The sequence below is a fragment of the Hemicordylus capensis genome, chromosome 14, assembly GCF_027244095.1.
Source record: "Hemicordylus capensis ecotype Gifberg chromosome 14, rHemCap1.1.pri, whole genome shotgun sequence".
Lineage (NCBI taxonomy): Eukaryota > Metazoa > Chordata > Lepidosauria > Squamata > Cordylidae > Hemicordylus > Hemicordylus capensis.
Window position 1 is genome coordinate 17,799,221 of NC_069670.1, and position 24,912 is coordinate 17,824,132.

General features: G+C 51.7%; 1 protein-coding gene and 1 non-coding gene across 2 annotated transcripts; one reads left to right on the forward strand and one right to left on the reverse strand.

Moving 5' to 3' along the window:
• Positions 1-261: 261 nt before the first annotated feature.
• LOC128337406 (dnaJ homolog subfamily A member 1-like) lies at positions 262-22,925 on the forward strand. Its single transcript, XM_053278354.1, has 8 exons — positions 262-334; positions 7,104-7,249; positions 7,345-7,534; positions 12,882-12,986; positions 13,935-14,162; positions 14,940-15,170; positions 16,289-16,389; positions 17,516-22,925. The coding sequence occupies exons 2-8, from the start codon at positions 7,118-7,120 to the stop codon at positions 17,741-17,743; spliced, it is 1,215 nt and encodes a 404-aa protein (XP_053134329.1). The 5' UTR covers positions 262-334; positions 7,104-7,117; the 3' UTR covers positions 17,744-22,925.
• Positions 22,926-23,701: 776 nt separating this feature from the next.
• Positions 23,702-23,774, reverse strand: TRNAA-UGC (transfer RNA alanine (anticodon UGC)). Its single transcript has one exon. It is a non-coding gene; the product is annotated as a tRNA-Ala (tRNA).
• Between the last annotated feature and the right edge of the window lie 1,138 nt (positions 23,775-24,912).

The window sequence follows — 24,912 nt, forward strand, 5'->3', positions numbered from 1 at the left end:
ATAAGGAAGGACTGGGGGGGCCCTCCGGCGCAGAACCCCTGAGACTGTCCCCCCCGACCCCACGCCAATCGCTAGATAGCTTGAAGGAGGGGCTTGAACAGAGTGGCGTGGCCCCTGTGGGGATGTGGGCGTGGCCAAGGGAAAAACGAAGCGTTCCGCCCAGGCGAGGAAGCGGAGGAAGAAGAAAGGCAGCCCCGCCTCAGGAGCCGGCGGGCGGTGAGTGGGCGGGGCCTGCTGGAGGAGCAGCCGACCAATGGGAAGAGGGGGGCGTGCCCGTCTTTCCAGAGAGTTCCTAGAAGAGAAGGAGGAAAGAAGGAGGTCGCGGCGCTGAAGGGTGAGTGGGTGATTGACGGGTGTGTGTGTGGGGGTCTCCTTCCATTCCCCCTGCCCCCCATCTCGGACGCCTGGGTTCCTTCCGCCGTACTCCCTGCCTCTCGGACTCCTGGGTCCTTTGGAGATGGGGTGTGCGCGCGAATGAGGGTCTTGGGGTGGCCTCCTTCCTCTCCCCCCCCCGCTCTCTCGGACGCCTGGGTCCCTTTCCCTCCAGTGGAAGCTGGCAACCCGGGCTGGGCGCCTGGGACCCTTCAAGCCTCTTTGGAAACGGGAACTGACGACCTTCAAGTGGCTTCTTCCTCCTCCTCTTTCTCTTCCCCCGCCCCCGCCTTCACCAGCCCTCTCCTCGGACGCCTGGGTCCCCTCTCTCCAGGGGAAGCTGATCGCACACCCCGGGCGCCTGGGTCCCTGTGGTGCCTTTCTTAGGGCTTGTTTTTCTTCCTTGGCTGGGAGTATGAAAGTAGCCCCGAGAAAGGCAATATGCTGCCAACATCCCTTGGAGAGAAGGGACCCAGGTGTCCGAGAAAAAAGTCGGGGAGGGAATAATAGGAAAGCCCCCTTAAGGCGGTGGGTTCCCATTTCCAATGGGGCTGTCCTCCTGCGATTGTGAGGAGGGACTCAAGCATCCGAGGAAAGTGGAGGGACTTCATACTGTCACTTGCTCTCCATCTGTAAAGGGGGCTGAAGGCAAGAGCACGGCTAGACACTCCAGAGCTGGGAACAATCTTGGTTTTTGCGGGGCCTGATCAGAATCTGAGGCTGTAACAGCAGTTACAACAGCAATATTCCCATAGCGTTTTAAAAAGAGCAACTTACCTTAGAACTGAAAGGAGAAAGACCCTGCCAGCCTGCATGTTTACATGCACTTAATGGGCTGTATCTGATCGGTCCGACTCTGTACTGCGCTGCCTTCTTATGAAGGTGACTTTTACTCCTGGTATCTCTCCTGCCCTGTGTGTTTCTCTTTTGCCCTATTTCTATGAAGAGTGCTGCTTTCTAAACCCCTGACTCTCCTCTTCCCTCCTCCCCCTTGAGAGGGCACCACCTTCCCAGATTAATGCCACTTTCCCCCCTGGAGAGCTGACTTTTGTTTACTGAATAGTTGTTTGGTCCTTCCCCCCACCCCCAGAGAACAGCACCCTCCTCTCACCTAGGATGCTTGAGTACTTGCTCTGACCTGCATCTTGACATCTGTCAAAACTCCCCCCCCCCGCACCCCATCTTTCCTTTAATTTCTTTATATGAGAGGCAGAAAGAGCCACACCTGGTTCCTTTTCCTCACCCTCAACTCAGGCTGTATATAGATGACATACTAGCTCGCCCTGATCCGGTGCTTGTAGCTCAGTGACTGAACAAGCAGAACGGAATCTGGGTGGCTGGGTGGGGAACCCTTGCTGTGGTAGGCGTGCTAAGGTTTTCCCAATTCCAGCCTAGTTCCAGAAAACTAGTGAAGCTGACTAGACTGGAATGCTACAGCCCATTTCACTTGTAAAGAAAACTACTTCATTTTAATCTTTTTTTCTTTTGAAAGTAGGGTGGCATTACTTAGTATCCTTTTGCATACTAAGTAAAACTGTGTAATTAAAACACACACACTGCACTGAGCCACGCTTGCAGGAGTGCCTCAGGCACCGAGAGAAGTGCGTTGCGTGTCGTACTGCAGCATACATGTGTGGCCTTGATCATGTTTGAGAGCTTCTTTGGACTTTTTCTGGGGTGCAGCTTGACGCACAACAAAAACCAGTTTGACCACTGAGTGTACTGGGACAGGAAATTAAAAAGAAAAGAAAGTATGTCTCACGGGGAATGCCAGCTCAGCAAAACTGCCCCCAAGCCTAGGCACAGCCTGCTCTTTCCTTCTTGCGTGGATCGGTGTTCACAGCAGGAGATGGAGGGAATCCCCCCCCCCCAAAGCAAGAGTGAGAAGGTGACCTGGCATCCCACCCCCCTGTGCATGTGCTGTTTTCTACTCCCCTCTAAAAGTTGTAGGATGAGTGAGGATTTGATAGTACTGGCCGAGCGCTTGGAGGCTGCAGTTTAAGCCCAAGGCCTGCCCTGGAATGAACTCTAGTTCTCCTCTGTAAAGGAGGCCATGAGAGTTGCTTCCATTTGTGTGTGTTGCCTCTTCGGATTCTCTTTTCACAGCTTTGCCTCCATCTACGTAGGAGCATAGGAAGCTGCCTTATAGCAAGTCACATTGGTCCGTCCGGCTTAGTATTGTCTACACTGATTGTCAGCAGCTTCTTCAAGGTTTCAGGCAGGAGCCTTCCCCACTCCTACCTGGAGATGCTGCCAGGGATTGACCCTTCTGCACTGCCCTCCTCTCTCTAGTAATGCTGAGATTAGAAGCTCCATTATCAAGAGCCTCATCCTGCATTTTTAAAACTAGTTTTGTTGTGAGGCAGGAATGGATCGAATCCTGAAATCTGCAACAAGGAAACTTAAATCTACAAAAATGCCTGGAAGGTTTCGCCCTCTCTGTTCTCTGCCGTATATATGGCTCTTAGTGTTTCCCTACGGATAGAGTGCCTCTGTTCTTGAGAGGCAGTGGCAGCAATGAACCAGCCAGAGGTCAGCTTCACGGCGCCTTGCTTTGCCATGGAGATCAAAGGCACCATCTGACCTCCATGCCACTTAGAAGCTCATTCCGTTGAGCTTCTGTTTCTTGCTTGTTCAGTATAATCTAGCTGTGCTCCCGGGAAAGGAGAGCCTTCCTGCCCCCAGGAGCAGCTCCCATGTGGCTCTTTTTGTCTGAGACGCAACGTGGCTCTCTTGTTGGCTTTGATGACCGGCCCCTTACTGTCTTCTGATTTTCTACGGGCTTCCGTGTCCCGAAGTGCCGAGCAGAACTATAGATGACAAGAGAGAAAAGGCAGAGGTGGAAGGGAGGATGAGCTGGAAGCAGCAAACCAAGAGAAAGCACCTTTGCGTGGTCCAGAGTCATCCCGCTCTTGAAGAAGCTTCTGCTCTCCTCTTATATCCAGCTTGTAAAGTGCTGCTTGTCCAGTCACTCGCAGCCAGTAATCATCTCTGGCAGGGAAGCGTTAGTAAATTAGAAGTTGACTTTCCTCCTAGCCTTTTGGGCCACCAGTGACTTACGTAAACATGCAGGAACTGGCAGTCTTGTCAACAAGTTGGTGAGCCGGGCCCCCAAATCGTGGTCATTGGTATTATCTCAGGATGGATGCTTATAGTGGTTTTTGGCAAGGTCTGCCCCCTTAGAGATGGAAAGTAGGTGGCCGCATTGTTGCCCTTACAGATTTCTCAACTGTTAAAAAGTCAACTCAAGACCACGTCCTAGCTGCCACCTGGCTCCCTTGTTTTAAAAAGCCAGGAGGCAGCCAGGAATAGGATTGCCTCCCCTGCCCATCCCCTAAGATCATCTGGTGAGTTTCCGGTGCTTTTGGGGAGATTGTTTGGTAATGATGTACATGACGACGACGACGACAAATACTTATACACCGCTTTTCAACAAAAGTTTTCAAAGCGGTTTACATAGAGAAATAATAAATAAGAGAATCACCATGTTTAAAAGGTGCCTCTTTGCCCAGTTAGCAAGGGTTAACTGACGGCCATTTCATTGGTGGAACCCAGACTTATGGAACTTCCTGACTCTGGATGTTAGATGGGTTTTCAACAAAAGTTCCCAAAGTGGTTTACGTAGAGAAATAAATAAATAAATAAATAAATAAGGTGGCTCCCTGTCCCCAAAAGGCTCACAATCTAAAAAGAAACTTTAGATAGACACCAGCAACAGTCACTGGAGGTCCTGTGCTGGAGGTGGAGAGGGCCAGTTACTCTCCCCCTGCTCAATAAAGAGAATCACGATGTTTAAAAGGTGCCTCTTTGCCCAGTTAGCAAGGGTTAACTGATGGCCTTTTCATTGGTGGAATCGACACGTGTCGAACTTCCTGACTAGGTGTTAAATGGGCTCTCTCGCTACTACTGTTGTGTCAGTGCTTACAAATGTTTTTGTTTTGCCAGGTCTTGTGGTTTTTCTGTTAGTGCTCTCTTTGAGCTTCCTTGGCAATTGGATGGGGTTGTTGGTCTTTAGTTGCTGTATTAGTATGCTTTCTTTGGCTATCAATGGTTTTGTTATGTGTTTTCACTGATTGATGACTGCCTTGGGCAGTTCTGCTTTTGAGAGGGCAAGAGGCGGATATATGTCTTGTGATCTGTAAATACCTGGGCCTGTGCAGAGCTGTTAAATGAATAGCAATGGGCTTGTTTGGTCCTTACTGGCTGGAATCATTCAGCATCAGTCTTGTATTATGCACTGTATAGGGTGAAAGTGTATTGGTTCAATCTGTATTCAGCATCTCCGCTTTCCCTCAAAGAACAGATGGAAGATGCTGATGCCTTATAAAGCCCGTGTGAGAAATCAGCTGCTGTCATAAACCTCCCAAGTCGGCTCTTCCAGTGGTTAGCAAATAGTTTAAAATGCCTTTGAAATCCATCCCTTGAAACTGTGTTTGTGGCAGTCTCAAGGGCGCTGAGTACTCTTGTTCTCCTGGGAATCAGAGGAGCATCAAAGGTCCTCGGAGCCTTGCAGGATCAGCCACTTCAGTTTCTCTGTAACCTGTTGCTGTTGCAATTTTCGCCTGTGCTCAGCTGCCTTGAGTGCTTGCAAAACAGCTGACAGGGCAGGCTAGCTGCTGGTGGTGGCTGATGAGGTTGCTTCTCCTGTGGCTGCATCTGGGATTCACTACAAAGCCAAAGAGCTTATTAACAGGAGAGATTTGTAGAGACCAGAAGTTCTGGTCTTGTGGTAGCAAGCAGGAATTGGCCCCCTTTGCTAAGCAGGGTCCACCCTAGTTTTCATCTGAATGGGAGATGACATGTGTGAGCACTGTTAGCTGTGTTCTCTCTAATGGGGATTGCCAGATGTTGTTGACTACAACTCCCATAATCCCCAACCAAAGGCCATTGCAGCTGGGGATGCTGCGATTTGTAGTGAACAACATCTTGGAATTCCTGTTAGAGGGAACACTGACTGTGTAAGATATTCCCCTTAGGGGATGGGGCTGCTCTGGGAAGAGTGTCTGCATGCAGAAGGTTCCAGGTTCCCTCCCTGGCAGCATCTCCAGATAGAGCTTAGAGAGACTCTTGCCTGTAACCTTGGAGAAGCTGCTGCCAGTCTGGGTAGACAATCCTGAGCTAGATGGACCAGTGGTCTGACTCAGTATATAGTGGCGTTCTGTATGTTGCAGGAGCCTTGGTCTGGTGGTCCAGTGGTTCTTGTCACGTTTCTCATGGACAAAGCGTTTCAGAGTTGAAGGGCTGGAGAATGCCCCAGAGGTGGCTGCGCTGTGGTGGTAGACTGCCATACAGGGTGTTCTCTGTATGTATTTCATCTGTGTGTGGAAATGAGTTTTGTTCTGGGTGGCAGTATCAAGGCAGTGTGCATGCACATGCATTCAGACTGGGGCCCTCCTGATTCAACCTGAGCAGGATCTAAAATTAACTGAGCGGTCATTAAAAATTTTTTTGAGTGCGCGCATGTGCAGTCGCCTTAGAGGGAACACTGCTGCCATGTCCGTGTGGCTGGGTGGTTCCAGCCTGCTTGGCAGCATCTAAAGGGTTCTAGGCTGGCTTCACAGCACGACCTGAGTCGCTGCGCTTGCTGCTGGGAGTGGACAGGCTTTTCTGCCTTACAAGCCTAGCATATCTTTTGGGGAGAGGTTTTGGGTCAGCTTCTTTTTACGGACTGATCAAAAGGTGTCGGCGGGAGGAGGAATCTGGGAGGTGTCTTGAAGTTTTCAAGCCACTTCTCTCTCTCTCCAGTGCTGACTGAGAGGTTCAAGCCAGGGATAAGAGCAGGCAGGCAGGCAATGGGACAGCTAGTGGAACTAAGTGACAAGATACCTTCCAGGCCAAGGCAGAGGTCTGGAGTTCTGTCTGTTGCATCCACAGTGACAAGTGTTGGGATGCGCCCCGGGTCTGAGGCAGGCCAGGACTGAAGGCCGTGCGGAAACAGGTCATGACTGCTGAAGGGCCCCCCTGGTTTGCTGGCGAGGAAGTCATGATGCAGCCGAAAAGGAGAATGCCGCGTTCTGTGAGAGGTGGGGGTTGGATAGAGGGGATCTGCAGTCACCCAGGGCACAGGCAGGAAACCTGAGCAGGAGAGCAAGGCGAGTGGAAAGTAGGGCAAACCCGAGTCTGCTTGGTCTGTGCTTTTGCAGCAGCTGCTGCCGCCACCTCCAGCACACCACACCCTGCAGGGCTTAAAAGGCGCACACGCACACTCATCCTGTGAGGCAGGCATTGGTAATAAGCACTTTGGGCATCCGACGCACTCCACGCCCTCCTGCTGGCTGACCTGGAAACCTCCAGCCGGTTAGCACAGTGACACTGACCCACGGCAAGGCATGTGAGATGGGGCTGCCTGTGTGTGTGTGTTCGGGCAGGAGTCTGGTTTGAGGCAGCTGCCTGTCAGTGGATGAAGTGTCCGGTTACCTTAATTGTTTCGATAATCTTTGCAAGGAGACCCAGCCGCTCTCGGTCAGCAATTTCAAGAAGCTTTTCAGGGGCTATTCCTTTCTCAAGTGTCCGTTGACTTCAAGTTCTTGGATCTCTCTCTTTAAAAAAAAAAAAAGTAAGCATTTTAGATGTAATTTAGAGACTTAAGAGTCAGGAAACCGGGAGTATGTGCTTTGAGGGTCAAAGCAGTTTAGTAGGTTTTGACAGAGGACCAAGGCTTCGGTGATCTTCTAAGACCTGTGCTCAAGGACTGTAACCACTAAACAGCCTGTCCTTTTCCCCTGCACCAGTGCACCCAGGAAAGATGGTGAAGGAAACGGGATACTACGACCTGTTGGGGGTCAAGCCATGTGCCACAATGGACGAGATCAAGCGAGCGTACCGGCGACTGGCCCTGAGGTACCATCCGGATAAGAACCCCAGTGAGGGGGACCGGGTAGGTCAAGGCGAAGGAAATGATGGGGGAGGGCTGGGCTGGGAACGTGGGAGCGTTGTTCATGCAGTGCATGAATCCCTTCCCTCTCCCTACAGTTCAAGCAGATCTCGCAAGCGTACGAAGTGCTGTCGGATCCGCACAAGAGGTCGCTGTATGACCGTGGAGGGGAGCGGGCCATGAAGGAAGGAGGCATAGGCGGCAGAGGAGGTTTCGGACCCCCGATGGACATCTTTGACATGTTCTTTGGAGGGGGCCGTATGCACGGGCCCCGGGCAGAGAGGAGAGGTACTTGGGTGCAGAAGAAGAGGGATCTTGGCTTGTGAAGACAGCTCTGTTGGGTCTTCCTCAGATTTCAATGCTGTAATTGTCCAGATGGAGGGGGTAGTGTGTGGTGCATTGCAGAAGTTGGATCACAGAAAATAAGGCTACAAGCTGTGTACTGTCAGGCCTCAATCAGAGAGATCTTTATGGATCTTTTAGATCTTGTGTAGGAGGGGAGACAAGCTTTTGCTGGGTGGGGGTGGGGAGGTTCTTTGCCTCCCTACTTTTGGAAGCATACTACGTCTCAGAGGCACCCCTCTCTGATGACTGCACATGTCACATGATAGCCTGGTCCTTTGTTGCTTTTGGCACTAAGCAGTAGCCAGAGATGGAAAGGGGGAATCCACAAGTGATGATTGGCCGCTTAGTAAGGAGGAGGGTGCCAGTGGGATTTTCCTAAACAAAATTAGGCCATGTGAGTCCATTATGCTTGCTTGGTAGTCCTACGACAAATATTTATGAAGACGATGAATATTTATTTTTTATTTTACATTTTCTATCCCGCTCTTCCTCCAAGGAGCCCAGAGCGGTGTACTACATACTTAGGTTTCTCCTTGCAACAACCCTGTGAGGTAGGTTAGGCTGAGAGAGAAGTGACTGGCCCAGAGTCACCCAGCAAGTCTCATGGCTGAATGGGGATTTGAACTCGGGTCACCCTGGTCCTAGTCCGGCACTCTAGCCACTACACCATGAAGTTCCCAAAGCAGTTTACATAGATATTGTATGTAAATATTGTAGATATTGTATGTAAGTATATAATTAGTATAAATTATATACTAATTTATATAATATTTTAATATGGAATATTAAAGTATTTTATGTATCTTAATCTGATTTTTATATTAAAATTTGTATATCACCTAGAGATTTATATATCAGGTGGTATAAAAATATGATAGATAGATAGATAGATAGATAGATAGATAGATAGATAGATAAATGAAATTACTCCCTGTCCCCAAAGGGCTCACAATCTAAATGGAGAATTGGCAGTCAGTCCAGTTCTGGAAGTGCTTTAGCTTCCTAATTAGAATGATAAAAAGTAATTGCTTCTAAGCTGTCTTTCCAATAAGAACGAAAGTTGTATTAATGAGCTAAGAATCTGTTCGTTTTAGACAGAAACCAATAATTGTTATGTTTCTGGTAAACTAGAAAAAAGGAACATAAGATAGATACCTGCAACAGCCCCTGGAGGGATGCTGTGCTGGGGATGGACTGGGCCAGTTGCTCTCCCCCTGCTAAATAAAGAGGATCACCACTTTAAAAAGGTGCCTCTTTGCTCAGTTATCAGGGGAGTATTGTGCCTTTTCGTAGAGAAAATGGAGTGAGAAGGTCAAATGTGCCCCTTCTTGCTCCATCTCTATGATTCAGGAGGACCAGGAATGGAGTGCAGGGTACCCTCTAGAACAGGCCTGCTTAACTTTGGCCCCCCAGCTGTTTTTGGACTACAACTCCCACAATCCCCAGCCACAGTGGCCAATAGTCAGGGATTGTGGGAGTTGTAGGCCAACATCCGCAGGAAGAGAAGTTGAGCAGGCCTGCTGTAGAATCATAGACTTTTAGGACCAGAAGGTATCTTGGAGGTCTCCTAGTCCAGGGCAGGAATCTATAGCAGACTTAATGTCCTGTGCTGGTGGTCATGCTTGAGATGAAATGGGGTAGCGGGCAGATTGATGCTTGAGGCTATATCCACTTCCCTCTGCTGAAGCGGGGATACTTTCTCCTAAGCTTGTCTCCCCTGAGGGTGGCACTCCCACAAGACGCAGGTGGACGCTGTGCTTCCTCCCTGCCCCTTCCAGAGTCAGGGCGTGACCCTCCTCTTGGGTCCTGCCTAAATTCTAACTCCAGTAATTGCATCCTGTTTCCCTGGATCCTCCCCCACACTTCCCTACTTCACACCCTGGTTGAAATGGAGGCTGCCGGCACACTTCACTGGTTGTGCAATGGAGCCGACTACTGCAGTGCTCACCTAAATGGCGTCTTCCTGCCTGGAGTGGGTCGGCAGCTGTGTTGCGAGTCAGAGTGATTGGTGTGAACAGCCCTTGGGAGAAAGAACAGAGTGGCCTGGAAAACCTTCACACGCCTGAACTCGAAGAGACCCAGACTGGGCAGTGGGGGGGGGGCACATTTATTTATTCATTCATTCATTCATTCAAAATATTAATACCCCGCTCCTCCAGGACACTGCCTGTTCAGGGCGGCTCACAACATTAATAAAACAGATCCAATGTAAAATAAGGGACTAATTAAAATGAATACAACCAATATTTATACATCGCTTTTCAATGAAAGTTCCCAAAGCGGTTTGCATAGATATGAATAAATGTATAATTAAATTAAACAAGTTGAGTTAAACCACTTAAAAGCCCAGTTTAAAATTACAATTAGGATTTTTAAAAAAAAAAAAGAAGTTCCAAATTAAAAGTGATTTTAAAAGCTGCATTTCGTGCATTGATTTGGAACTAGAAATGTTGAGGGGTATGGGGCGAGGTGGGTTGGTCCATTGCAAGGGTTTGATTGCGCTCCTTTTTCCAGATTGCTGTCAGTGAGGTTCTGACCACTCAAGGGAAGAGAGAGGCCACCGTAGCATCTCTGCAAGAAGAGCTCTTTGCTTTGGAGCCACCTTGCCAGACAGAGGCAGAGCTCTGTGCAAAGAAGGTGCTCCCAGCTTCAGTCCCTGGCAGCATCTCCAAGCAGGGCTGGGAAAGACCTTTCCTGAAACCTTGGAGAGCTGCTGCCAGTCAGCGCAGGACAGTACTGAGCGAGATGGGCTAAGGGTCTGACTCAGGACAAAGCCGCTTCCTGAGAATGAATGGTGTGAAGTCAGTGTGATGGTGTGAACTTCACTCACTAGGGAGGGAGACTAATCCTGGTCCCTGCCCGTCACCACCCCAGTCCTTCTCGTTATCTAGTTTGATATTGTCTGATGTTAAATTATCTGGTTTGAGATTTAATGTAACAAATAAATGTCTGCACTGCCTGGCTGCAGCTCCTCCAAGGTTTCAGGCAGGAGTCTCTCCCAGCCCCACCCGGAGAGGCTGCCAGGGGTTGAATCGGGGGCCGTCTGAATGCAAAGCTGCTGCTGGATCATTGAGCTACAGTCCCATTCCAAGAATTGGTTCTGCCCTCCACTGCCCCGCCCTCTTTATCTGCTTAACCACATCACGAGTTCTCTTGCTTGGTCACAACTGGGCGTGACGGCATGCTAGAAACCAGCTGCTGCCCGTGCAGGTTCTGGTTTTCGGGCCTCTGCACTGCTTCGCAGGGTTGATTGTCCCAAAGGCTTCTTCCCAGGCCTGGCGTTGGGGATCAGTCTCCTTGGGAAGCTGCCCAGGCTAATTCCTCCCATGGGGCTCACTACAAAACCCTGTTGCCCGCTGGCCCTTCTGTGTTCCTCCTGTATATTGTCACTGCCTGGTTGCTTGCCCTTGCTGAGTGAGTGGAGTTTATTGGGAGTGAGGAGAAGGCACAGCAGCCTTCGGGCAGCCGGTGGATTGGGCCCAGAGGAGGAGGGCAACAAATTAATGGCCAGGGGCCCCTGGACAGCATTCTGCTCTGGGCCCTCCAAAACCTGCTTTACACTGGTTTCACTAAACAAAATATCTTTCCAGAGATGCAGCCCTGGATGAAACTGAGTCCATGCCGTAGACGTTGGGGGCACTTCTCGGAAGTCCAATACCTCCCCTTCACCCTACTTTATAATATGCCCTGTTTATGTTGCTCCCAGAATACAAAATCCTTCCCTGGAATTCCCCTCGTGATTTATTTATTTATTTATTTATTTATTTATTTATTTAATCGAATGTTTATACCGCCCCAAACTTTGGTCTCTGGGAGGTTTACAATAACATAAAACCAGTTAAAAACATATACAAAAAGTTAAAAACAATTTTAAAATATACCAGAGATTAAAACCCCAAAATATTAGGAAGCTGAGAAAGCTTGGGCGAAAAGATGGGTTTTCAGGTGGTTTTTTTTTTTTTTTTTTTTTTTTTTTTTGGAAAATTGCCAGAGATGGAGAGGATCATATCTCAGCAGGGAGAGCATTCCACAATGTCGGGGCAGCGACTGAGAAGGTCGTTTATCCGTGGCCCCCTTGCCCAAGCTGACAGAGTGTGATTCAGCTGAGACTCCCGGGGTGGGTTGCCGGCAGACCTCTCACAGCTGCTGGGATTCATACCAAGGACCTTGGCCTGTTCCAGGCAGAAAGATGTTGCATCCTCAAGATAGCTGAATATGGCATTACCTCTTATGATGATCGGGTTTTAAAAAAAAGTTTACGAGTTATTTCTCTAAAGCCTCAAAGCAGCTACCAACAGTCTTTAAAGTAAGATTAAAAAAATACAATAGAGCACTCAAGGCACTTAGTTATGCCTTCAGCATGGAGAGATTGTGAGGGAGGAGAGCTGGCCTTGTGGTAGCAAGCATGAGTTGTCCTCTTTGCTAAGCAGGGTCCTTGCTGGTTTGCAGTTGAATGGGAGACTACATGTGAGCACTGTAAGAAATTCCCCTCAGAGGATGGGGTGGATCTGGGAAGAGCCCCTGCATGCTTGCATGCAGAAGGTTCCAAGTTCCCTCCCTGGCAGCATCTCATAGGAACATAGGAAGCTGCCATATACTGAGTCAGAGCATTGGTCTCTCTAGCTCAGTCTTGTCTTCACAGACTGGCAGTGGCTTCTTCAAGGTTGCAGGCAGGACTCTCTCTCAGCCTGATCTTGGAGATGCTGCCAGGGAGGGAACTTGGAACCTAGATGCTCTTCCCAGAGCGGCTCCACCCCCTAAGAAAGGGAATATCTTACAGTGCTCACACTTCTAGTCTCCCTTTCATATGCAACCAGGGTGGACCCTGCTTAGCTAAGAGGACAAGTCGTGCTTGCCCCCACAAGACCAGCTCTCCAGATAGGGCTGAGAGATTTCAGATTATGTTTATTACAGTCTGAGACCAGAAAGCAAACAGAAACAAGGTGGGTGGATGCGGGAGATTCCTGCCTGCAATCTTGGAGAAGCTGCTGCCAGTCTGCGTAGACAACACTGAGCTAGGTGGACCAAGGGCCTGACTCCGTATATGGCTGCTTCCTGTGTCTCCTTTTTCTCTTGCTTTGTCACTCTAAGCCACACGGAGAGCTAGTGAAACAACAGTTGGGCTGTGTGGGGCTGAGATCTGCCCACTCCTGCTTTGCCCCAGACCAGACGCCCAGCAAGGCTCATCACCACATGGGGACTTGAATTGGGGCCCCTGCTTTCAGCTTCAGCGCTGCTCTTGTTGATGGGAAGAGGATTGTGATGCGTTTCCCCGCGTTTTTCCTGCCAGGGAAGACTGCTGTCCATCAGCTGCCTGTGACCTTGGAGGATTTGTATAACGGCGCTACTCGGAAGCTCTCCCTGCAGAAGAACGTCATCTGCAGAAGCTGTGGAGGTAAGTAAGGAGAGGCCAGAAGTGTGGCCTTCCCTCCCCACCTCACCCATCCAGAAGCAAACTAGTAAAAAGGGCCGGTGGTGGGTGGGTGTTGGCCTCCTTCCGTGAGTTCTGTCTCCTTCCACAAGGCTGGGGCAAGTGGCCATCCAATGAGATTGAGTGGCAGGAAACTGAGGACAGGCCAAAGGAAGTACTTCTTCACACAGCGCACGATTGGCGTGTGGAACTGCTTGCCACAGGATGTGGGGATGCCTTTTAAAGTGGGGTAGACAAGATTAATGGAGAATGAGCCTGTCAGTGGTCACTTCTTTTGAGGGCTCTAGGCCACCTTCAGTTTCAGAGGAAGCCTGGCTCCGAATCCCACTGGCAGGGGAGCCACAGCAGGAGAGAGGGGGTGCCTTCATCGCCTGCTTCTGGGCTTCCCAGCGGCATCTGGTGGGCCACTGTGGGAAGCAGGATGCTGGGCTAGGGAGCACGGTTCCCTCTAACCAGGACTCCCAAACGTTCTTGACTACAGCTTCCATAACCCCCAAGCCAAAGCCGTTGCGGGTGGGGATTCTGGGAACTGCAGCCAGCAACATCTGGGAATCCCTGTTAGAGGGAACGCTGCTAGGGAGGCCTTTGGACTGACCCCCGCAAGGCTTTTCTTGTGTGCTCATGGAAGGCTGTTGCCTGCCCTTTCTGTTCCTTTGACTCGCTCCTCTTGTGATGCAAAGGTGGACCAGTGGGAACTGGCCCCGCTCCCTAACCAACAGAAGTCCGCTTTCCAGGTTTCCCGCCAACTGGGCTCAAGGATGCCCTGTGGGCGGTCAGAACAAACGTGCATCCTGGGAGTGAAAGAGTGGCCAGCAATAGTCTCCCTTAGTTGGTGTGCATGGGGGTGCGGGGAGGTCCCGGGGTGCAAGGCATGTCCCTGGACCCCCGGCATGCGGTGTTGCCTCTCCTCAGGCCGCGGCGGGAGAGAAGGCCTCGACACGAGGTGTTCCAAGTGCCATGGCTCCGGCGTGGAGGTCATCGTTCACCAGCTGGGCCCCAATGTGGTCCACCACATCCAGACGATGTGCTCGCAGTGCCAAGGTCACGGGGAGTGGATGCGGCCTCTGGATCGCTGCCTGGCCTGCAACGGCAGGAAGGTCATCCGGGAAAAGAAGATCCTCAGTGTCCACCTGGACAGAGGTAAGCTCGGGCCAGCTCTGAAGGGCCGGGACCTCCGTCTCTGTGGAAGGGGCAAGCCGGGCCCTTTAGGGCGTGACGTCTACGACTGCTCTTTATAGCCTGCTTTTCAACAGCGTTTCCAAAGCAGTTTCCAAAAGAAAAAGAGAAGTCAATAAGATGGTGTCCCTGTCCCCAAAGGGCTCACAATCTAAAAAAAGGAAATATAAGGTAACCACCCGCAGCAGCCACTGGAGGGGTGCTGTGTGGGGGTTGGATAGGGCCAGTTGCTCTCCTCCTGCTGAAGCGACAGGCACACTTTCACAGATAACCATCTCAGCCCTTCGCCTACTCCTACTCTGAATATTTATATACCGCTCATCAACCAAAGTTCTCAAAGCAGTTTACGTAGAAAAATAAATAATGCATAAATAAGTTGGAACCTCAAAGGGCTCACAGTCTAAAAGGAAACATAAGGTAGGCACCAGCAACAGACACTGGAGGGATGCTGTGCTGGGGTTGGATAGGGCCAGTTGCTCCCCACCTGCTAAATGTAAGAGAATCACCACTTTGAAAAGCTGTTTCGCTGCTCAGTGCTCTCTCCCCACCCCACCCCCTTGTGTGATAATGATCAGGGAGTCCTTCCACCCAGAATTCCTAAGTACGTTGGCAGGATATGCAGGGCTGATACTGGCATTGCTAGAAGGGACAAACCTGGCCCGTGCCCCTCCACTAGTGGGGCGGGGCCTTCAGTAGGGCCAGGGTTCCTTTCTCAACCAGCACTTGTGTGTGACCCAACAGGCATGGCAGACAGGCAGAAAATCACCTTCCACCAGGAGGGGGACCAAGTGCCTGGCCTTGAGCCTGGAGACATCATCATTGTTCTGGACCAGAAGGAGCATCCTGTCTTCCAGCGCCGTGGCAACGACCTCATCATCAAGAGAGAAGTCAGTCTCGTGGACGCCCTTTGCGGCTGCAAGCAGGTCATCCAGACCCTCGACAACCGGCGGCTGCTTGTCTCATCACGGCCAGGTGGGTGGGGAACTTAGGAAGCTGCCTTATAGAGAGTCTGACCCTTGGTCCATCTAGCTCAGTATTGTCTTCACAGACTGGCAGCGGCTTCTCCAAGGTTGCAGGCGGGAGTCTCTCTCAGCCCTATCTTGGAGATGCTGCCAGGGAGGGAACTTGGGACCTTCTGCATGCAAGCAGGCAGATGCTCTTCTCAGAGGGGCCCCATCCCCTGACAGGAATATCTTATAGTGATCACATTATGTCTCACATTCAAATGTAAACCAGGGCAGACCCCAGGGCAGGGGACAATTGTCCCCTTATTGTCCCCAGGGCAGGGGACAATGCATGTTTGGAACCACAAGACCAGCTCTCCTGAGCAGGAACCCCAGGCACTGTTTTCTCTAAGGGGTGAGCATGTGTGCGCACTCACAAGTTTGTGGATGTCCGCTCAGTTCAATTTAGATCCTGCTCCGGTTGAATCAGGAAGGCCTCACTCTGAATGCGCGTATGCACACACTGCCTTGCTACTACTGCCCAGAAAAAAACTCATTCCACACAGAGATGAAAAAAAAAAGAGGGACCACTGACCCCAGGGCCTGTAAGCATGGGCTGGTGTGGGGCGTGAATTGTGGGACAAGGTGGCCCAGGGAGAAATAGCGGGATGGGTGGGGGCAGATCAATCCACACCAAGTGTTTAAATTGCTGGAAGAATGCTTCCGGGTCACACAGGGCTCCATAGTCTTTAGAGTAGTGGGGAGCTCAGTACTGCATTACAAGACTTGGAACACAGGAAGCAGCCTTCTGCCGAGCCAGACCCTTGGTCCATCTAGCTCGGGATGGCCTACACGAACTGGCAGCGGCTTCTCCGAGTTTACAGGCAGGAATATCTTCTCGCCCTGCATGGAGATGTGGATGGGCGCTGAGCCTGGGGGCTTCCCACGCGAAGCCGATGCTCTGCCACTGAGCGACTTGTGCCTGTCTGGTTGCATCTGCTGCCTTTTAGGGCTGGATCGCCGTCTCCTTTAAGGCCCCTAATGTTTGGAGCGGGTGGGGCTTAATGTGCTCATTCAGAGGCTGTGGGTGGGCTGGGCGGCCTCCCGGGTGGCCTGCTTCACTCCCGTCTCTGCTTTGCCTCTCAGGGTCCATCATCAAGCCCGGAGATGTGAAGTGTATCCCCAATGAAGGGATGCCCATCTACCGTAGCCCGACCCAGAGGGGGAAGCTGGTCATCCAATTCCAGGTATTGATACTGCCAGCCTGCAGTGGGAGCGAATCCTGACAACTTCTAGATGCAACCGGCTGCGACCGCTTTGCAACCCTGAGGGCTAGGATATTAGCTTAAGTAGAGCGAGCCAGGCTGCTTAGCACTTGAATAAGAGCCTTGGATGGGGCGGTACCTGTTTCTGGGTCTGGGCCAGTTGTGACCCCTTCATGTAGTTGCTAGTGGGGGGAGCCTGGATTACATGAGACAGCTGGGGGTGGGGGCGATACCATGGTGGGGGGTGGGGAACGCCCTTGGCGACGCTTGGCAAGATCTACACCCCTAGAGGTGGAGAATAGGTGACAACATTCAGCTTTTCAGTGTGTGTGTGATAATGCTTTTGTTGTCCTGACCATTTGCAGCGGTATTTTAAAAGCTTTTTAAAAACACAAAAACCACTTATCAATGGCAGTAAAAATTAGCAGGAATGTCCTCCAAAGATGGACTCCATGGAGAGAGTCGAGCAATTGGTTTGTTGCTCTCCGGATCTGACCTTAACCCCTTCCTTTCTGCAAAAGTGACTGCCATATCACCCTAATTGTTTGCAGGAAGGGACGAAAAAAGGGTGATCACACAGAGAAAACTCTTAAGCACAGCAACACGGTCACCTGTTTGCCATCTCTCTGGGGGTAGACGGTGTCAATCAGCAAGTCTTCAATGGTTTATCAATCCTGGCCTCATTTGCATCCAATGATGACCCGTATCAGGGACCAAAGGACATAATATCTCCGGGGTTAATGGCCGATTATCGTCAACCAAAATGGCCGATTATCGTCAACCAAAGTCCTTATGAGCATTTGCCCCCTGGGATGATACCAATGGCCAACATTTGTGGACTAAAAGAAGGTGGTTGTCTCCCCCCAGCAGTAGGCAGGTAGGCAGGGGTGTGGATGTGCTGTCTGTCTAGGGAGCTAGTGTTTATGACCCTGTGTTTGGTCCACGTCCGCTTGTGCTTTCAACAGGTGGGGGAATGTGTGGTGTGGGTAATCGAAGGGAGACCGACACAAGCAGCCTCGGGTCCTCTCTCTCTCTCTGCGCTTGGGGCCCTGGTCGGTGTGCGTTCTGCTCCTTCAGGTCACTTGTCCCCTCTCCCTTCCTGCCCCAGGTGAAGTTCCCCGAGCCCGGCTGGCTCCCCTCCCACCAGCTCCGTCAATTCCAGGCCTTCTTTCCGCACCGCGAAGAGGTCATGGCCACTGAAGACATGGAAGAGGTGGAACTGCGGGAGTATTTCCCCCAGCCGGAGTTTGGCGGGAGGCGCTTCCCCGGCGAGGTCTACCACGAGGATGACTTTGAGGACCCCCTGCGGCATAATGTCCAGTGCCAGACGTCGTAGCGCCCGGGACTGAGGCCCCACATGTAGCCTTTCGGGGGTGGCGGGCAGGGGGTGGGAGCGGGAAGGCTGGGGAGAGGTTGACAAGAAACCGCCATATGCTGTCCGAGGAGGAGGGGGGAATCTAGCACTGCTGGGAACCCGCCTGACGAGGGGAGGGGTTTTGCTTCCTGACCTCACCTTTAGAGCTCACCCTCATCGCTGTCCTCCCAGAAGGAGCACCTTTTGTGTAACCTTTGAACACACAAGTTCTTGGAAGTTGGCGCGCGCACTTGGGTGCTCCAGAACACCCCCAGTTGTACATGTATCTATGTATCTGGCGGCTCAATTACCAGCCCGAGTGTAGAAATACCTTTTTGCGGTAGGATGAGGAATCGTCGGGCTGGACTTCCGGGAGTTCTTCCCCATCCTGTTGGACGTGTCTGTGAACGGTGCAGGTCAGACCGACAGGCACGGTCCCTGGTCTGCCTGCTCCTAAAGCACAACTTTGGTCATTCCTAGCAGGTCTCAAAATTCGGACGTGACTTAAAGAAGAGTTCCCGTCCCCAGCCCCCGCCGCAGAGGTGGCTGCCGTTCTCCTGCGTCCCGTGGAGTCGGGGCTAGCTTTGGTAGCTCTTTGTCGTGATACCTTTGCAGGACTTTCTTTGTTCGGCTTAGGGGAAGGAGGGGATGGATTTATGAATGGGGGCTCCTGGGTGTCACCGGGGTTGGGGTAGGGAGCTTCACAGATGTCCCAGCCCCAGGTTCTCTCCCACCCACCCCTCAGTTTCTCAGCCTTTCCGCAAATGTCGTTTCTAGTCTTCAGCACTCCTGCCTGTCTTTGAAAACTGACCTTGTGTTCTCTGAGGATTCTGGCGCTTGCCACAAATTCCCAAGTTCCTCTTTGGTCACGGCAGCCCATGTTGATTTCTAGGCCCCCGGGTTCCGGCTACAACCAGGGCCCCCCCCCCTTTTGAGCAGGGGCAAGCAAAGGAACTCCATCACTGGCCTGAACAATGAGAAGCAAACCAGTCTCTTTGACGGGAGCAATGGTGTCCCTACCAAGAGGGGGGCATGCCACCCACCCACCCACCCTGCTCACCAATCAGTAGCGATGGGGGTTTTTGTGTGTGTGTGTGGCAAGAAGCGACTCCACGGATAACCTATTGCAGGCATCCAGAAATGGAGGCTGAGAAGGGTGAATGGCGGGGGGTCTCCATGTTCGGAAGCTCCCCGGCAGAGGTGGGAAGGACACTAGGAAAGAGAGACTGGTGCTTCTCCAAGCCTTGTGGGGGGACCCTTGGACCAAGCAAGGGATTTCCCCCAACCTCCTTGTGTTGACCCCATCCAGGCTGTTGCCTCTTGAAACTCAAAAGAATCCTGAAGACTCACCGGGGGTCTTCTCTCGCTTGCCAGCACTGCAAGGAGTTTTTCCTTCGGGCATCTGGAAGTGCCTTGCTTTCTCATTACACGGAACCCGAGTGTCTGTATCAGGGGAAGGTAGAGTAGAGGTAGTTACTGAGGGTTTAAATTAAAGGTTTGCCAGGAAAAGAAAATAGATTTCTAAGCCTGGCCTCCGGTTAATGTCCCTTTGTCCAAGTGGCAAGGGCTGACTTTTCTCCTAGATCGCAGCACCTCTAAGTCAGAATCCCCCCCTAAATGTAACTATACTGCAGCGTTGTGGCGCCTCAGATAGCCGGGCCGCCCGGCCCAGTGCGGAGAGCCCATCTGCCTTGGGAGCAGAGCATGGCCAGAATCTGGAGCCGCCTTTTGCCCATAGAGCACCACACCACCTTGGGGAACCTGGTGCTAAATCACCGTGGATGACCTGGTTCTGGGTCAGAGTTCCGTACATAGCAGAGCAGTTCCCTCACTGCGATCTGTTGGAAGCCCCCAAGTCCTCAACACTAGGATGAAATCAAGAGACCAGCCACAGACTGGCCGAGTGAGGGGGTTTCTGGGAGCTTAAAGTTTGCTTTCTAAAGCTGGGCTTTAGCGGATGAGCAGCTTCCCAAGAGCCTGTGCGCAGTCACAGAACAACAAGTCTCTTCCATTGCTGCAGCACCATCCTCAAGACCAAGGACCAGGCTGGATCTGAATTCGGAATCTCTTGCTTCTGTTTTAATAAGGATAAAGCCCTCCAAGCAGGCCTCCGCCTCCTCTTGGGATGTGGGAACGTCACTCCCTTGCTAAAGGCCTTGGGGGGGGGGGGGAAGCTAACTGGAGCAGTCAAAGGCATGCATGGCCTTCTGCACCAGAGCTGGGAGCCCAGGCACAGGCTGGCGAACGTTTCCACTGGGGCCCTTCTCTAAAAGGCAGGCAAAACCAGCTCCCTGCCTCTGTGACTGACTGACAGATGCTTGCCGGATGCGACACACACGATTTGGACACAAGGACTGCGGACACACAAAAGCGCATACCAGTCGGGACCAGTTTTGTGAGCTCCCAAGTGGAGTTCAAGCTTTAAAAAAATATATATACGGCTTGGTGTGGGGCAGAGCAAACGGAGGCAGGATTCTTGGTGAGAATTCAGCCCTTTTGGGGTGGGTGGGTTGTCAGCTGTGGTGAGGATCTTGTGCCGCTGACCCCAGTAAGGGGGCAGCCCTTGAATGGCCATGCCCAGCATTATTTTGTTATTATTTTAGAAGACCTGGAGGGTCTTACTCAGCCCAAGTGCCTTCCCCTTTCCGGCATGAGAACAGGTAATTATGTTCTCCTGTGTTTACAAATGCAATTAGCAATAATGACTATAATTATTATAAGAAATAGCAATCGGTGTTTATGTAGTGCTTCTCCACGTAGCAGTTGCGGCTGCCTGAGGAGCACAAGAACCTAGACTCCTATGCAGCCATACTTCTGTGAGCAAGCGGCCGGGAGCGGGCCTGTCTCCCAGTGCCGTTCAGTGCCTTCCGACCGGGACAGCACCAGGCATGAGGGGGGAAGGGGTGTGGCTTCCCCCTGCAAAGAGTGAAGCTAGCTTCTTCCCAAGCACATTGGATGCTTCCCGTTTTTAGAAGAAAAGTCAGGGTTTGGGTCCGTCCCCCACCGCCAGCTGCAGAGGCCTTGCTCTCTCTCTCTCTCTCCTCCTCCCCCCCCCCCCAATGTGTAAATTGGAGGGCAGCAGCAGCACCCCGGGGCTGGTGTGGTGGCATCCGGGCTTTGAGGGAAATGCTTGGGGTTTAGACTAGAGTTGTAGCAAGCTCGGGGAATTGACTGTGAGCGCCACCCTTAGGGATTTTTCTCCATAGCTTAAGAGCTAGAAACTCGCCGTTTTGGAACAGGAGAGAGTAGAAAGGTTTCCTCCCTGCCTGCTGATGCAGCATCTCAGGAAGTTGTCACTGGAGTCCAATTCCGGCTCCCGTGCTTGTGGGTCCTAGATGCCATGTGAGGCACAAGTTCCTAGCGCTCAAGAGATCTGCGAAGCAGAACCATGCTTGGCAGCAAACGTTTCAGAATAAGTTCTGCAAAGCAAGAGGCGTGAGGCAAGTCTGCATGGGTTGCAGAATTCACACCGGTTGCAGAATTCTGATGGTCTGCTGGGTGCAGAACTTCACATATCCCCCACCCTGATGTGGAATGCACACTTCCCCAAGTTGCATTCCCATATTGGGAGGGTGGGTGGGTGTGTCCTGCCCGCCCCCGTCCCATAGGGCTGACCTTCCGCTTGTGAGGGCAGCTCTAGAGGGTGGCTTTCTTCCAAGTGCAAGGAAGGCACCTCAGCCCTGCCCCTCATTCTGGCTTTGCTGATTCTCTAGGTAGCTTGCTGTGATGGAAGGAGGCTGTTTGCCCTGTGCATGTAGGCCTGAATGGACAGGTTGTTGCCAATGTGAACTGTCTGTGGATTCAACATGGGGGGACGGTGTTGGGAGCTAGCCCAACTGTAGAGGGAACAAAAGCCATGGAAATGGTTGTGTCGTCACACACACACCCCTTCCAACTGCCTGCACAGTCACTGCCATGTGGAGGGTACAGGATAGACATCAGACCTGATCAAGTAATTTCAGTTTGTTGCTTCAAAAAGAAGTCAAAAACTACTAATGAAGTATGACCCCACATTGTACATACCTCAAGTAAATGAATCCCCTAACCAGTTTCCTAGGAAACACTCCTCTTTGTTAACTGGGCACCCCATCTGATGTTGCCCCGGTGGTCTGGGTAAATGCAGGGGTGCCTGTTTCCCACCCAGCCACCTGCAAGTGGCTTCCTTGAGACATGCTGCTCGTTTCATTCGTCTTGAATCTCCCAGCGTGATGTTACAGCAACCTCAAGGTGACGTCAGCAAATGCCACGCCTGGGCAGGATTTCCCTCTGGTTCAGAAGTCGGCGATATTGGTTCTCTGGCTGTGGTTGAGCCACAACTCCCATGGTCCCCTGCCACACTTTATCGTGATGAATGAATTGACAGGAGTCTGGGTTCAACAACAGCTGGAGAGCCAGGGTTGCCTACCCGAGCAAGCGGGTGTGTCTTGTTTTCCCCATTGTAAAACGGTGGGTCGTCCGCATGAGCCATGGGGTTAGCCAGAGATGTGGACTTCTTGGATTGATTTCACAGCAACAAGGCAGAAGTTAGTGGAGGGGCCCTCGCCCCAGAACCACACCAGCTGGGGATTGAGCCTAGCTGGCAGCTACCCTGCCTTGCCATGGAAGTTCTGTGGGGGACCAGAGTGCCTTCAGTCCCGGGGTGTCCTCCTCACTGACTGAGCTTTAACAGGGATGGCCACCTAGAGACCTGCTCTGTGCCTGGAGAACAGAGAGGCCCTCGAGACGGCAGAGATGGGCTGTCCCTGAACTGGATAGTGAGCCAGAAATCTTTGCTTAAGAGCTCTAGTGCAATCTCTCTCCTTTGCTTCAGAAGTATGCGGTGTGGTGGGTGCCCTTTTTGTCTGCAGAGGTGGCTTATTGTGGAAACTGACTTCAGTGTTGCTGGGGTGGTGTAAGGGGTGCTGGAGTAAAAGCAAATTGAGACCTATTTTGCAGCAAATGCATTCATTCTCTCTCTCTCGCTTTGTATGCCCAGCCTGGATTAGGTGGTGTAAAATTGGAAGTCTGTGCTTAATGTCTCTGCATAGAAAGGGATGGATGGAGTGGGGGTGGGGGTTTCGGAATCCACCCTGTTTTAATTTATTTTAAAAATCAATTTGAACTCTGTGTCTCTTTTGGCAATGCTTTGTACATAAAATTAAAATTAGACCCTCATTCCGAGAGAGGTACGCTTGTGTGTGTGTTGCTTTACTGGAACAAGATGACAGGACGACAAAGACTATTTATGTGTGCAAGAGAGAGAAACTCCTGTGTTTTGTCCCTGTGCGCCGATGGGCAGGGATGCCACAGCCATGGGGCAATCAGTGCTGACCTGTCCAGATATGGAGCTTCTGCAAATCTCCACTGACCCTCACACGAGTTGCAGATTAGTTGGAGTTCACATTTTGAGACAAGATGCCCAGAACCCACCCACCCGCAACAAATGAGCAAAGACCATCCATTTTGCTGTCCCAAGAGAGCCTTGTGCTCTCGCAGATGATGGACCACAACGGTCAGTGGGTCATCCTGCAATGCCACCAGTGGCCTCCAGAGGTCAGTGTTAGCAAAGGCACTGTTCTGCCAAAGAGATGTTGAGTAGATTTTCCTTGCACATTTTCAGGATTGTGTTGTGTTCGTTTCCTAAGATAGTGGAGTTATTATACATTGGTCCTGTGTTTGTGGGAAGAGCAGGGAATATCCTAGCTTAGTTTGGATGCTTATGCTACCCAAATGGAACCCCCCTCCCCGCTGGCTGTTGTGCCCTTAAGAGGGAGACTGTAGAACCTATCCTGAGTTCCATCAAGGAAGAAGGTGCAGATAGAAATGTGATTAATAATTAAAATGGAAGCTGCCTTCTACTGAGTCCATCTACCCTTGTTCTATCTAGCTCCGTATTGTCTGCACTGACTGGCAGCAGCTTCTCCCAAGGTTCAGGCAGGTGTCTTTCCCAGCCCTACCTTGTGATGCTGCCAGGGATTGAACCTGGGACCTTCTGTGTGCAAGGCAGATGCTCTACCACTGAGCTTACAGCACTATCCTTGGGAAGGGTACCACTGCTCAGGGGTAGAGTATATGCCTTGCATGCACAGAGGTGCACCTAGGTGATTTTGGAGTCTGGGCCTCAAGGCCTTTGGAGCCTCCCCCCCCCCCGCAAATTAAGTATCATCATGCTCTGCTGGGTGACCACACCACCCAGGATAGTCTAAAGAGGATTAGGGGGGGCCCAGGGACTGTGGAAGCTCTGGACTTCAGCCCCAAAGTCCAGGGATAAGAGCCCCTCTGTGCATGGAGAAGGCTCCAGGTTCAATCCCTGCATCACCAGGATGAAAAGTTGTTAGTAGCAGGGCTGGCAAAGACCTCTGCCTAGGGGGAAGATACCTAGTTCAGTGGAAGAGCACCTGCTTTGCATGCAGAAGGCCACAGGTTCCATTCCTGGTGGCATCCTTTGGTTAGTCTGGGAAAGAGCCATCTGAAACCTTGGGGCAATGTTGCCGGACAGTGTAGACAGTCCCGGCCTAGAAGGACCAGGGCAGCTTCCAATGTAACCAGTGGTGCTGCTGCACATTACTGTCAAGGGGGGAGCCTAGGGGGACCCCTCGGTGTTGGGGGGTGGACATAAAGTATTTGAGTCCAGACTCTGAAATTCCCTAGGTGTGCCCCGGCGCTGACATGGAACTGTTCCGGATTTCTGTGTGACTATCTCAGGTCGATCTTGCTCTGCTGGCCGCCAGCAGAAAGGATGCCACACAATATAAATCTGAGCTAAGCTCAGGGGGAGAGAAGCCGCTCCTCTGGGCGGGTGAAGGAGGGTGTGTGACCTGGACGGAGAAGCTGGGATCCCAGGGCTGAGGCCTGCGTGGGGGAAACCCGACCCTCTGGTTCCCATGAACGCTGTTGATTGGCGCAGACAATGGGCAATTCTCTTTGCAAAGATCCCACTCTGGGGGCGCCTCCTGCAGAGTCCCAGCTGTCCTTCATTCCCAGTGTGGCCCTAGAGAGCTCTGCTTGCTTCTTCTCAGTGGAGGCAAAATCAACTCCCGCTTGCTTCTCCTCCCACCCACCATTGAGTCTGAAAATGTCCCTCCCCAGATTTCACTGAGCAGGGCTCAGACACTAACTGGCAGCCGGGAGAGCTGTTTTAAAGTGGCTTGGCTCTTTGAAACCAGCAGCGG